Raw genomic sequence first — 14734 nt, 5'->3', positions numbered from 1 at the left:
AGTGGCTAACACCTCACTCCCAATAAAGCACTATGGTATGAGACAATCCCTGCTATATAATCTGCCCTAAAGGAGAAGGAGGAAACAGAATTCTTCTTTTCCCCTCCCTTCTCGAGTAAGCGTTAAAAACTGCACCCATCTCTGACCAAATCAAAACAAAATCCACGCAGAAATTACTGCTAGTACTTCTGCTCATCCCTCCCCCTCAACAGAGTTACACCAGGAAATTTACCTTCCTTCTCAAGATGCATGCCCAGCTCAGCACAAAGATAATCCAATTCACCCAAAACACCCTGAATTAGGCCTTGGCACAACAACTACAATAACATGCTGGAAAGTGTTCAGTGTATAAGGCACAACGACATCTAACAAAACACCCTCTCCAGCTTCAGTGAATAACAAAGATAACTATTCTTTCAGCGCCTTTCAATGACCTGTAACTGAGTGGATGTCAAATCGCATGGTCAGTTGCTACAACAAATAGATACGCCTTTACCTAACTTGTAAGCAGCAAAGAGAGCAGACAGACTGACATAAGCCAACCATATTTAAAAAATAAGCTTGCATCACTCGTACCGGTAAGTCCACGCTGACATCTGTTCCATCCAGCAGCGCCACTCGGCAGGTAATGATGGATTTTGCATCCCCAGCTGCAGGGATGTGGGTTGCAGCTCTTTGGGCCTCTCTTAGCCGTTCCTTCTCCGCATGCTTACGCATAGACCGCCGCCCAAGGGTTCGTCGGAAGAAACTCAGCATCTTTGCTAGGAAATCCAAAACAGGAAAAGAACACTTTAGTATCAGGTCTTCACAGAAAAAAGAAAAATAACAGCCCACATTTAAAGTTCTTAAAAAATGCCTGAATTTGATAAAGAGCTACGAGAGATTCAAACGATGTTTCACTTCTTTGGATTTAAATACCTGTAGTCTTTGGCTAAGTCTTTTACTTTGAAAAAAACCCCTCAGCTTAAACCTTTGACAGAGTTGGGATGATTTTGGGGACAATCGAGAGTACACTCGGGAAAAAACAGCGATGGCGTGGATCTCGTACAATTGATGGCAACCTTTCACTAACAGCGACACTAGTACACCTTCAACCGAACAGGGATGCTCTCCCAAAGCTGGGAAGCAGCCAAGATGTACGTACCACGGGCTGCGCTCTCGGCTGTCACGCTCCATTCCTCCCATCGAAAGCAAAGTTATACCCGACCCCTCCCGCCCCACAACTTTGCTCACGGCCGGGACGCTGGTGCCCAGCCCCCACGGGCAGGCTCTGCAGGGGCCCGGCGCAGACCGGCCCGCCGCGGCCGCCCCCCGGCCCGGCGCCGCCCGCGTCCCCGCCCGCCCGGCGATGAGTCACCCCCGAGCCGCAGCCACCGGCCGGTCTCGCCGGCTCGCAGCCCAGCCCAGCGCGCCGAAACCCGGCGCTGCCCGCCCGCCTCCCCGGGGGAGCGCGGCAAGGCACGGCCCCCGCCCCGCTCACTCCCCCGGCCGCCGGCCGGGCGCCCCCGCCCTTACATAACGCCCCGAGGCCGGCGCCCTCCCAGACGCGGCCCGCGGCCCCGCTCCCGGCCCGCCGCCCCGGGGGTCGCGCCCCGCCCTCCCCCGCCGCGGCCGCTCGAGCACCGGCGCGGCGCCGCCGACCCTCCGCGGCGGCCACAGCGGGATCCCCGCGCCGCTCACCTGGCGGCCGGCCCCGCGGCCCAGGCGGCGGGAGCGGCGCAGCCGGGAGCGGCGGGAGCGCGTCCCCGCGGCGGCTCCTCAAGGCCCTGGGGGCGAGCGGGGGGGCGGTGAGGGAGCCCCCGGCAGGGGCGGGCCTCCGAACATGGCGGAGCGACGTGGGAGGCCCCTAAACGGGCAACGACTGCCCGTCCTTCCCGCCCCCCGCTCACTCACCTGGCGGCCTCCGCGGCGGCTCCGTCCCGCCCGGCGCGGAGCGGGGCTGGCGGAGCGGGGCTGGCGGCACAGGCAGCGCACCGCACCGCTCCGCGGGGCCGTCGCCCCTTTAAAGGGGCGGATCGCGGTGGGAAAGGGGCGCCCCCGCCCCGAGCCAGGTGGTTTCGCCCAGCGGAGGGCCGCGCGGGGGGGCGGGGGCGCGGCCCGGCCCACGTGCTGCCCGGGGAGGGGGGGCACTGCGCTGGAGCCTTCGGGATGGCTTTCGAATCTCTGGAATTCGTGCGCACAGGTAGTGGCCGGTTCCCCCGGCGGCTGGGCCGGCCAGCGGGAGCAGGGAGCCGCCCCAGGCGTTAGGTTGGCAAGCAGAGGGCGGCGTCGAGCCCTGCCTGGAGGAGGACGGGGGCGAGGCACGGAGCGCAGCAGAACCATCTGCCAACCGGCGCTGTCGGCACTCCTGTGCTGAAACAAGAGCTTGATGGAAAACCGCCGTTTGTATCCTAACGCCCTTTGAAACGCGAACCCCAGCGCTGGCGCACATACTTTATCATTTTTGTCACTTGCTCCAGCCCAGGGGACAGGGCCGCGCTCCCCGGCACCAGCTGCGGCGCTCGGGGGGCCGCGCTTCGGTGCCCCGTCGGAGTACGGGAGCGCCGGTGTGCGAGGCCGGCGGGGAGGGCCCGGACAGCAACCGCAGGGCGGGCAGGGGCAGCTCGCAGTGACACTGCTCTCAGTAAACAAGCTCCAGGCTCCTTCAACACCCCGGGATAACTGGGAATCCAGCCTGTGTACAGTCCGGGAAAACAGACTGTGGCTTGTTACTGGGACGGCTTTTGCTAACGGTGACACAACGTTTTCTGCACTCGGCTCTGAAACCCAGGCTGAGGTAACCGGTCACTCACCTGCCACGCGGAGGAGCCGCCACCATGAACCACGCATCAGTACACTGCTATGGCAAAATCCGCTCCCACGCCCGAATATCCATGGAGTTAGTTTGACGTCATTTGATGAAATGGAGAAAAAAAAAAAATGGAAAAAAAAAAAAAAGAGCCGACAGGTAATTGCCCAGTATTTGCTGATTAAGCAACAGGCTGATTTTGATGTTAAATTTCTAAAATAAATAAAACACCCCTATGTTGACAACATAGTCACCCTGTGCTACCACAAGCAGGAGGAGCAAGGCAGGCTTAGGGGAAGGTGAGGTTCAGGTTTGTGCCTTGTTATTTCCTCACAAACCTAAATCACAAAACAGGGGAACTTAGATACTTTTTATCAGAGGAGCAGGGACTATGGTTGCTCCAGGCAGTCTGTCATGAAATACACATGGGAGCTTGCAATAAAGTTCCCAAATGAAACAGACAAATTACTATATTTAAAGAGGGGGAAAATTATCTCTGAGGTTTTCAGATAGCTGATGAATCCTGTAGAGATTAACTAATTTATCCCTCCTGAGATTTTTGTCTTGCCTTTTAAGTCCTTCCATCTTTCCCTACTTTTGCTTTAAACACCCTCTCGCTTATTGGCAGCAAAGATTTCATCACAAGCTTCCATCTGGAATTTTTATTCTTCACATCACTATTCCTCATGTCCTGTTTGCGATCAGACTATAATCTCTGTTGAACACTGTCTCCAAAACACTCACTGTATAAAAGATCAATAAAGAGTTATTCTGCCATTAGTGCAAAACCTGCAGTATATGGTTTCAGGTAAAAAACTTTGGTTGATACTCTCATGCTTATTTGTACCCAACAATTTCATTCCTGATAATATAGCATCCTCTCCTAGTACTCAAATCCATGGGGCTGTATTTATGACATACAATGTCAAAAAGTAAAACACAAGATGAACATTATTTGGCATCAGAAGCATATAAAAGTAGCACAGCAAAACAGTGTGTAGAGTGACAAGAAAATCGCAAAAAATTAAATTACTAAAGCACATCTTTATTTTGCAATTAAACAATTAAGATCCACAAGTAAACTATATATATATTTCAAGTCTGTACCTAGAACAACTATTTGTCAACTGAAATTAAATATATCCACAAAATATGCATAACAGCATTTTTTCACATAATAGAATGAAATTTTACTTAAGACTAAAACAAGACTTGTTAAATGTTAATTAGCATATTTATCCTGGGAACTGCTGGTTTTCGGTAGAAGTTAGTGTATCATTTTAATGGCAAGAAATTTCATTTTATCAAAATGAGAACAAATACATAAGGCCCTTTAAAGCATACAGTAGCTGCAGTGACAAAAGCTGAATTTATTTTCACATTGTCCAGTGTTGACCAATTTCAAGTTTCCAACATTTTCAATTAATCACCCTGGCTGTTTAGCCAAGATGTTGCATTTAGTTGTGGGGTTTTTTTTTTTCCTCCCCCTCCCTCATGTGCTTTTAAACAAATTTATAGGCAAAAGTCAACTTAGGGGAAGAACCTTCCCATCCCCCCAACATTAATAAAGATACACAAGAGTTAGTATATAACAAAAGAGCTATTCAACTCCGAGATGATTTACTTCACACTTGCAGTCCATCATTCAGCAGTACGAAACTGAGATGAAATTTGGCAACTGAAAGCCGCAGCTGGAAATGCAAATCGATTACCAGAAGTAACTAGCAAAAAATATTGCCACCATCTGATTGTTAATAACGATCTACATAATATTCTTCCCTTTATATTTACACACAGTATAGCACCTGTTACAGAAAACCCCCAAACCTTACACAAACAGCCCTGCCAAATTGACTGGTTAAAATGGGATCACTGGTAAACAAACCAAAGCAAATGGAAAACAAATCCAGATATGCTGGATAAAATACAACCTTTGTTTTCTTACCTTAATTTTCCTGTAAGATTATTATGGGTTGTTACTGTGGTACCCCAATGTACTGAGATAATTGCACTGGATCGTTTATAGTCTAGTCTTTGTGGATATATTCTAGTTAAAGAAAACAACAGCTTAATGTAAACTGTTTAACCCTTTCACTCATGTCTTAGGCCCCTGGCCTAGGAGTAAAAGGGTGACAACTTCTTTAAACTTCGTTGTGCATTACCTTTAGTTATCAAAATTCAAATAAGTTAAGTAAAAAAAAATACTGATTTCCAGGTAATTGATCTAATGTTAAAAATAATGCTTAGCAGAAACATTTACAGTAAACAATACCTAATCTGCAGCTAGCTGAGAGAGATCACAGAGTTAAAATTACAAGTACCCTGTAGTTTCTATTTGCACCTTTTTTTTTTTTTCAAATGCAAGGCTTTATATTCTTTTTAAAACAGGAAAAATGAGATGGTAGAATTATTAATACCTTATTAATATCCATTTTCTGACAATCCCTCATAAATACATGAACAACAAACCAGAAATGGCTGGAACAATAGAAAGCATTCGTACCAGGGTGTAATCTGAATAATCTCTGTACAGAGACCCATTAAACATCTCTCTCCAAACCCAATTCATTTTGTCCAATAGTTCAGTCAGTAGTAAGCATGAAATAAAGTGCTACTATTCAAACATCAAAACACTTTGAAAAAAATTACCCTTTAAAAAACATAAGCTTGCTAAATACAAAATAACACAACCAACAAACTGTCAGCCAGTCTGCAAAACCATAGTTCATGCTATAGCAGACTAGAATGCTAGATATTTTAGTGGCAAGTTTTGTTTTAAATGAGGCTACTTGTTGAAAGAAATCAAAAAGTCCTATATTTTTAATTGAAAATTTCAGCATTTTTTTTATAAAGTGATTTTTCTGCAGTTTTTACCACTGAGCTCTCAATCAGTACAACATGCCAAAGCCAACAGTCAAGAGCTTACAGCTTACGCACCAGTTAAAAACTTGTAGCTAGAGAAGCCCTATGAACTGGAAAGATGCATGCTCATGGTAACAGCCAGCACAGAGGTAGAATCCACTGATAACAAGCTGGCCTCCTTTGCAGACCACTAAACAAAAACGCAAAAAAAATAATAAAATCAGTTTCAATTTATAACTGCAGTGGGATAATACAGACTGGACAGAACAGTTACACTGAAACAAACAAACCATTTTCCCCTTGTAACAGCTTCCCAATCAACACTCATAATCCCTGCAATTTCATGCAAGATCCACATCTAATCAATGAATATCTTTTTACCAGATTTTGATTTTGGATCCTAGCACTAAAAGTAATGGAAAAGAGCTTTTCCGGTCTCAAGAGAAAAGGTGGGTACTTAAATTCACAAATACACCCAGGCAAGTGGGAACCCAAGATGTGAGCTACCAAAAGACTGCAACTGACATTAGAGGGCATCATTCCTGCACTTTGTGGAAGTCCAAATATGCAAAATTTTAATTTGGATGATAACCCAATCCCTCCCTTTTATCCTCAGGGCCGAGGGTCTTGAAGATTACCTGCATAGTAGCCCTACAGTCAAAACTACAGCATACACATTGTACAACATGCTTTGGGAATTGGTGGATCCATAGTTTTTCATGCTCATGCTAATTCCCTGAGCCATCAAACGTCACCCACACACCTGCACACACACTGCAGAAGCATAGAAATATCACACAGTTCAGCTCCAGCAACTCCATGCCAGACCTTCCCTACCTCCCGTCTCCCTGGGCAGTGCAACTGCAGCAGGTCCGCTGCATTTGGGCCCTTCTATGGGTACCACAAAGCTTTTTGGAAGGTGTCCAGGGAAAGCTGCCGGCTACACAGGTTCCGTAACAAACTCCTCATGTTCCTGTATCTCCCAACTGCTTTCTCTAATAGATGGTGTGCCAGACTGTAATCAGAGATGCTATAAGTGGTACCGCTTTACCTATACGGGACATAAGCTTTCAAGACTTAACAGAGAAATGTGGAAGAAACATCAGACAGCATTAACTCTAGTGAGAAGAAAACCCCACAGGCTTCCTGTTTTTCATAACTGGGAAAAAATATATAAAAATAAAATGCATAAAAGCAGTATTTTACTGTTTAAGACTTGCAAGTTATTTAAAATAACAAATGCTTCCAAATTCAGCATAAATGAATTCTTCAGCTCAGTCATCTGGTATATCTAAAGCAGTATTTCTCAGAGTGGATTGGCTGACAATCTGTAGGTGGTTTATTAATCAACACCTGCATCTTACTTCATATCTAGCAAAAATAAAAAATGCCCCCAAAACACTCAAAGCCCCCACTAGAGCCCCATGTCTTTCTACTAAAAAAACCCTTAAAAATCCACTTTAAACAAGAGATGGTAGTGGTAGTTTTCAATCCGAACCTAATAGGAAAACAAAAGTCTTAACATTATACATTGGCACAAAATTGTCAGAATATTGCTCTTATTTACAATGAATATTTTTTTTTTTCTTTTTTTTTTTTTTAACTGGATTCGTACTATGGAAGTGTTACAAACATACTCTTTCCCACACCCACCCAATATTTTTCCTAATCAAATGGTATGAAAATAATTATTCATAAAATCCAACAGTCATAACACCAATCACATATAGGTCTATAGGTCATTATGTCTGAAAGATACATTCATGTTTTGTACAGCATGAAACATACAAAAACTTCTTTTAAAAACTCTTAAGGATGATACAGATCTTCATAACCCAAAGTAAAATATTTAGCAGTTCAGCTTTTTTTGGCCATATAAAAATATTTTAAAGGCCATTTATACCACAACAGGTAGGAATATTTGAACAAATGATTTATGGTGCAGAAAGGCTTCAATGCTATTCTCTTTCCCTTTTATTTCTCTTTATTTTCAATCAGGTTTTGGTTACCACTATCCTGGATTTGGAGAAGCCAAAAAGCCACTGAGTCCCTGATGGCCAATTATCTAAGAATAGTTACTTTTTTCCAATTTTTTTCCCAGTGCAACTAGTTATATACATTACAAATCAGTTTAAGTCAGTGCAGAGCAGGATTTTGAAGAGAGCAATTATTTTTGCCTCTGTTTGTAATCAAAGCAGTAATGACAGATGACCAATACATATCCCACACTTAATTGTGGTATAAATGGGTCTTTTGAACTCAAATTGCTTTGGCAACTTTACATAAGAATATTTAAATATGTGACATACCAACACTATATAATGTTGCTATAAACTCCATTTCAGTTTTCCCTCCGAATAAAAGGGCAAATGCTACTTTCATTTACAACTTGAAGAAAATTTATTTCAATAAAATGGATTAATTGTAAGTGCTGAGTTTAAAATAACCTTCCAACTAGCCAGCGTCTCAGCTAATAATCTCATCACGTGGAAGTTAAAGAAGAATTCTAAAGAAGAATTTTGTTTTGTTGCAAATGGCTTTAAATAAAACTGAGATTAAAGCTACCTTATTTCTCTTTTTCAGTTTATCAGATCCAGAGATTCTTGTAAGATTAATTTTTCACTGAGGGATAATATCGATTTAAGCATCAAACCTAGAAATGTAAGTAACAGGGCCACAGACCACCTAATATTATTTTGTTTTCTAAAAATATTTAAAACTCTATCTTCCATTTGGCATTGTGGTTCACATTTATCACTGAAGTCATAAGCCAGGATTTCACTTTGTCTGAATCCCTTCTCATTTAATAATTCATAGCTGATCTCTTTCAAATGTCCATAGAACACAGTATATTATATAATATAATTCTTTGATAGTTAAAAATTATTTAGTGTAGAACTTTCCATTTTAATTCTATGCTCTATATAGCTTACAACAAGATTTACTGGATAAACATTTTCAGGAAACCAATACAATAAATTAAAACTTTTAAATAGAGGGTACAAAGTTATGTTGTCACAGGGCAGTCAAAGAAGTGACTGATTTTTTTCTTACAGTATATTACACTGGATACCTTGCTTCTGACTTGTTTTTCCTATACTGGAAAAATGTTAAAAAACTGGGACATTTATGTATCTTTAGAACGAGTTCAGATACTGTATCAGACAGATATTTCTTACACATCTTCTACCAAATTAAGTAAGAAGCAACCCATATCAACTGGAACAATTTTGCACAAGCATAACAGAAGGGGACTGGGGTCACTATGGAATTAAAATAAAGTTCTGGGAAAACTTCATAGTGTTCTCCTCCCTTCCCCCCACTCAAACAATTAAATAAAAGGCAGACCTGTACGAACATGGCTTGAAATCAACTATGAGGACTTAATTGGTTAAGAGATGATGGAACTAAATCACATCTGATTGTAAGTTCAACTTAATTATCAGTGCTGTTAAAGAGTTATGTTCTAATCAAGTAAGACAGCTATTCTCAATAGAAGGATAAAACATTGTATCAGTTCCTAATGACCTACCAGCATTTCATAGTAAGCTGCTAGTAAGTTACTAGTTGGAAGGAATGAAGGAATGTGTCAGATTTTTCACATAGTTACAATACAGCAGCATACAATGCTCATTCATTAAGTTGGCAGAGGTGCTTTTGCTACCGAGAATAGCACGCAGGTACTTGTATAAGGAAAGAGGGAATGGTATTTCCATGACCCCTTGCGGTAACACATTCCAAGCACCAAGGGCCGTTTTTAAAATCTGAACCCATTAAGATAAATATGACAGGACAATACCACCCCCACAGAATCATGAGTGCCTTTCACTGGATGTACGCTGTAAGTCTCAAGGCACTTAAGGGGTTAAGACATAATGCATGCACTAGTTCCCATCACGTACTCTTGTCACACGAATCAGAATACACCAGTGTATGACACACAAGCTGTGTCAAAGAAATGCTGTTTATTTTTTTATTATTATTTTTATTGTTATCATTATTATTATTATTTTGTACAAGATGCTGGTAAGTGGGCATTATGCAGCTACTGCTGGGTTAACACAGACGCCAGCTTTCCTCTAATAACCAGCTGGTCTCTAGTAAGGGTGTAGGACTAAGTGTGCTGCATCAGTAGGCAGTGTGTATCTATCTAGTATCGGCAATATTGCTAATGTTGTAAAAAACAAAACAGTGAGATTCTGTACATAGTAAATAAACCTAGCACTGGAAAAAGACCATGGCTTAGTGTGTTTTTTCATTTGTTTTTCATTTTAAGAGACACGGGTGTAAAACAGAGTGAAATAATTCCAAGCCTTGTTTGTAGCAATTCAACCAGAAGCGCAGTATATGGCACTACAATGAAATATCGTAGATTACCCTGAACACAATTAGTTCTTTCAGTTTATGGTTTGTTTGGAGCAAAGCACGAAAATAAAGTCTTCAAACATATGAAGGTTAGAAGAGTTTCAGAGACTGATTTTGTTTCAACGTAAAGTGCAACAGTGCTGAAGTTTTCAAAGTCCTTTGTCAATTCTTTGCTGTACTTCACTATCATTTCCTGCAAGCAGTAATACGGCACGACGAATGCTGCCAGTTCATTATAGAGGACAAGATTCCTCAATTGATATCCTATGTTTTTTTGCTCTTTACTTATGCAGTGATGGTTGTAAAGGTTTAATAAATCCTTCTTCATACACCTTCAAAATAGCTTCACATACAAATCTGTATTGACTCTGAAAAGGAAAGCAGATTCAGTAAATTGAAAAGAAATGTAATTGAAGCATGTCATTTGGAAGCAGAAAAGGACTCTAAGATTTCCCCATCCCATTCTCTTTGACAGGCCAAGAACTGTGCTTCAAAGTTACTTTAAGAAGCACAAAGCAACAGGAACTTTATATTAGAACATCTTGCTTCTCAGCAGAAAAATGGGATGAATGGCATATTTGAAATACATACCAAAAGTCATACCCACAAAACCAGCACTATTATTACAACATCACTTATTTTGCAATCTTCTGCTCTTCATTTCACTGCTGAAGTTTCACTGACCTGAGGTTTTCATGCACTTGGGATTTAGAAGACATAGTTTCAAAGCACTTTTTCATACATTAATTCTGGCATGTTAGTGGCACCTCCGTCTCAGAATTTCATAAAGAAGAAAATTGTTCCATGTTTTAAAAAGCCAGAAGTCCAGTTTCTAAACATTATATAATGTTTTAGATATTTAATACATTTAGCCAATGTATTCAAGTCTCGCACCTGCATACACAGACATCAGTAATATTTTGTTTTACACAAATAATAGTTAAAAAACCCAAATAGTAATCAAATTGGAATATAATGACAATAAAATTAAATAAAATCACTATTTTGTAAGAGACCATGACTAACACTGAATACTGCATAACAGTGTATATGCTGGTCAGAAAGCCAGAATGCTTTCCTTTTCAGTGTCCTGTAATATCCCTCTGCATGGAGTGATTAGTGATGTCAGATCTTAAATGGGCACAGTAACAGATTTAGTAACAGAATCATTATTTACTGTATTGTTGCATGAATACTAAAATAGTTAAATTTATACATATTTGTGTAAAATACTTATTTTGCTTCCAGTGCTACCGAAGGAGACTTTGCACTCTCCAACAGACACCCACCCGTAGGGCCATCTTGTGGTCACTGAACGAATCTTTCAAGATACACAAAATCGGGAAGAGCGTGCCAAAGCAGAAATTGTAATCGCTGATCTTTATGAAATCTTAAAGAAAAGCACTTTAAGTCTTCTATTATCCTTTCTCCCTCTGATGCAGTAAACGCCTGAGTTTCACCGAAGTTAAACCCCTTACCACTGCACATCCTACATTTACTAATAAAACTCTCTTCCTCTCTACGTATGCTAGACAGATATGCTATTCATACTGTACAGTCACCGCAAACAGCAAGAGACATCCTTTGTTATTTTTCATGTATGGTCATCATCTTCCTCATCTTTCCTAGCTAGCTAAATGATACAACTTTTTTTTAGGGGAACATGAATACTGGACAGCAGCACTGAATGACAGATGACCTAGAAATGGATGCCCATGTGTACTTTTTGTCAGTCTGAATACTCTCTGAAGAGCACAAAAGGTTTATTCAAATTTGATTAGAGGAATAGCAGCAGGGACATGAAAATTAATACAGTAACTACCTACCTTCAGGTAATTGTGGGAGAGATTTAATACTGTCCCCTAGTCCCTTTCCTCTTTCAAAATACTTTCTCTTTAAATTATATATCCTATGAGTAAACTATAAAACTAATTACTGATTCAAAAAAAGTTGAACTGTTCAAAGCCTGGAACAATCAAGACTCCAAGCCTCTTTTTTTTTTTTTTTTTAAAAAAAAAGACAACATAGACCCATCTTTTAACCCTTTTTAGGTATTTTTAAAAAAATGTAAACACAAACTACCCTCAGATATGCAACATCTGACTGATACAAATAAAATGTTTCTAAATCTGTTCTAAAACTTTTAGAGTTCTGAAATATCACACATTAAAGCAACATTGCAATTATCTCAAAAATCTCCAAATATTATAGCTCCAGGAAAAATTCCAGCATCTTAAGATGTATCAGATGTGAAGGCACCAAAAGAATCCTGGTGGCAAGTCACTTTTTTTCTTTAGACTAAACTTAAAGTTACTTTGATATATCTCACATCAGATTTAATTACACTGATTTTTAAAAATATTATTTCTCTCATTATTTCCCTTTAAGTCACTACAGGGCAGAGTTAAGGCTTGTTGGGTTTTTTTGCCTTAATTATAATGAAATCACTGAATTGCATCACTGAAGATGTTTCTTGCGTGTCTTCAATCTTTCTGTTTTTACCTTTTAACACTACTCCCATTCTTAACACCTGGAATGAGACTCCTGCTTTCTCTGCTGAGTGATTTTTACACTACCAAAAAATGGCCCTTTTTGATATGAATTGCCAGGTATTTCTGAATCAGCTGCTGCTTTTTTCAAGGTTTATTTGTAGAAATTTAAAGAATTTATCCTTTCCAATAACCTCAGCAATTTACTCCTGCCTGGAGCCAAGGCTACAGCTACACTGGGTAAAGATGACCTCTGTGCAATATGACCAAACAGCAAGTAGATTAAAAATCCATCTAATGATACGACTAGGTAATAGGAAATTATTCTTCTGCAACAGAACAGCAAGTATGATACTCACAGGTGTTTGGATCATCATGGCTCTTTGATCTCTCATGGTTCTTACAATATCTAATGGATAAACAGGCTGATTGCACTCAATGAGACACATAGCTGTCTCCATAGTGATAAGAACTCCTGTCCGTCCAATCCCAGCACTGAAAAAAACCAACAAAAAACCCAAAATGGAAAGTGAAACAAAGTGTCTGGAATATAGTTCATACTTAAAGACCTTCCTTCTCAAGAATTCTCAATGAGTGATAGTTATGATTCCCATAATACTAGTAGGGTTAGACAGATTGTGTCACTGGAAGCCTCCATCCTGCTTGAACAGAGCAAAAAAAAAAAAAAAAAAAAAAAAATCAGCGCAGAATTGTCAATCCTTTGGAGACTGTCTTAACCCAGCCTTTCACTTGAGCAGGATTTACAAACAAGTATCTGTTCATACCATATTATAAATCATACTGATATCCAGATGATTACAAAACACAGAGATTCCTAGCATACACTGTGCGCTTGGTGTCAATTTGACCATTACTGGAATGATGGTCACTAGAATGTTGGGCTGGCTTGATGAAACCATGTTCATGTTCTTGAAGTGATCCATACCTTCATATTTCAGAATAAGGAATAGAACAATTACTAGAAACCTTTGGAGGATGACAGTAATGATAATTTTCTTAATATTAAAAAGTACTAGAGATCTAACTTGTGTAGCTTGAAAAGGAACATGTAATAGCAATCCCATCCAATACAAGGAAGAACCGCATCATATACATCTCAGAATGGAAAAATGTCTAAGAGAGCCTACACGAATCATCTTTAGCTTAAAAACACGTCTACAGATTCATCTGCATTGTTTTACATATATATACACTTTTCCACAAATCGCAATCCTTAAACAATTGAATTTTTAACCTTGAACTTGATTATCAGCTTCAAATTCAGATTCTTCATATTCAAGAAAATTGTTATGCTTTTGAAATAGAAAACCAATGTTTCTCCATATTTGAAGACAAGACCAAATCCATATTTTCAATACCCAACACCTTCTCAACTCAGCTAGTATTTCAGTCTATAAATGAAAGTGCTTCTAAATTAATTAATATAAACATTCCAAACTTTGAAACTTAATTGTTCTGATTTTGAAGCATAACTTCTAATTAACCCTGGCCAATCTACTACTTTAAATCTTTGCCCAGAAGGTGGCATTAATACTACTATATATTTCAGGGATGCCATGAGAATTTTATGACAAGAGGTCAATGTACTGGTTATATGCGATTATTCAATAGTGGTTTATATGTACAGAATTTATATGCAGAATGGTTTACCAAACCCAAACAGGAGCAGTATCTGTTCAAAGAACCTAATGACTCATTTTACAACTTCAAAAGATTCAAAGAAGGGCAACAACAATGGAAAGTGTGATAGTTTCCATATGATAAATATGAAGTAGACTAGGACTTTTCAGCTTGGAAAAATAAGTCACTGACTGGTGGAGGGGAACACTGACACAGGACATGAAAATCACGAAAGACATGGACGGGATGGGTGGCTCACCATCACACCTAGACAAAAATTAGAAACTGTTCAACTGAACTAGTAGGAGCCGTGTGAAAATAAAAACACATGAACACAAGCTTAGAAATTCATGTTTTAAGTAGTTCAACATAACAAAAACGTTTCCAATTTCTTAAAGGTTTTGTTGCTTTTTATCTTTCTGGGTTTTTTGGTTTTGTTTTTAAACTACTATTGCACAAAAGAATAGTGTGCTCTACTAGCTACTTGGATTTCCCACACACTAAAGCTGGTGGCTTAGTTCTGAAAACAAGTTTCACCATTTTGTTGTACTAATGCCTTGTCCTATTACACTGAACAGATGTTAAAAAT

The 14734-nt window shown here is 40.3% G+C and overlaps 2 protein-coding genes across 9 annotated transcripts in view; both read right to left on the bottom strand.

The window, feature by feature from the left end:
- Nucleotides 1-2834, bottom strand: part of EPB41L5 (erythrocyte membrane protein band 4.1 like 5) — a 60938-nt gene extending 58104 nt beyond the window's left edge. Inside the window, exons 1-2 of one of the 7 annotated variants that reach the window (XM_056349047.1) lie at nt 2793-2834; nt 577-761 (exon numbers count right to left, since the gene is read on the bottom strand). In XM_056349047.1, coding sequence (XP_056205022.1) covers nt 577-761; nt 2793-2829 — 222 coding nt within the window. In that variant the 5' untranslated portion in view covers nt 2830-2834. Of the gene's footprint in view, nt 1-576; nt 762-1144; nt 1221-1357; nt 1383-1680; nt 1836-1893; nt 2070-2792 lie in introns of those variants that run through there. The other 6 variants (XM_056349054.1, XM_056349053.1, XM_056349048.1 and 3 more) reach the window with 6 other exon arrangements.
- Nucleotides 2835-3812: 978 nt separating this feature from the next.
- PTPN4 (protein tyrosine phosphatase non-receptor type 4) overlaps nt 3813-14734 on the bottom strand; it is a 118387-nt gene continuing 107465 nt past the window's right edge. For both annotated transcript variants that reach the window (XM_056349045.1, XM_056349046.1), the window contains exons 26-27: nt 12864-12999; nt 3813-10383 (exon numbers count right to left, since the gene is read on the bottom strand). In XM_056349045.1, coding sequence (XP_056205020.1) covers nt 10297-10383; nt 12864-12999 — 223 coding nt within the window. In that variant the 3' untranslated portion in view covers nt 3813-10296. The remainder of the gene's footprint in view (nt 10384-12863; nt 13000-14734) is intronic.

The sequence above is a fragment of the Falco biarmicus genome, chromosome 8 (genome assembly GCF_023638135.1).
Source record: "Falco biarmicus isolate bFalBia1 chromosome 8, bFalBia1.pri, whole genome shotgun sequence".
Taxonomy (NCBI): Eukaryota; Metazoa; Chordata; class Aves; order Falconiformes; family Falconidae; genus Falco; species Falco biarmicus.
This window is presented reverse-complemented; position numbering and strand designations above follow the sequence as displayed.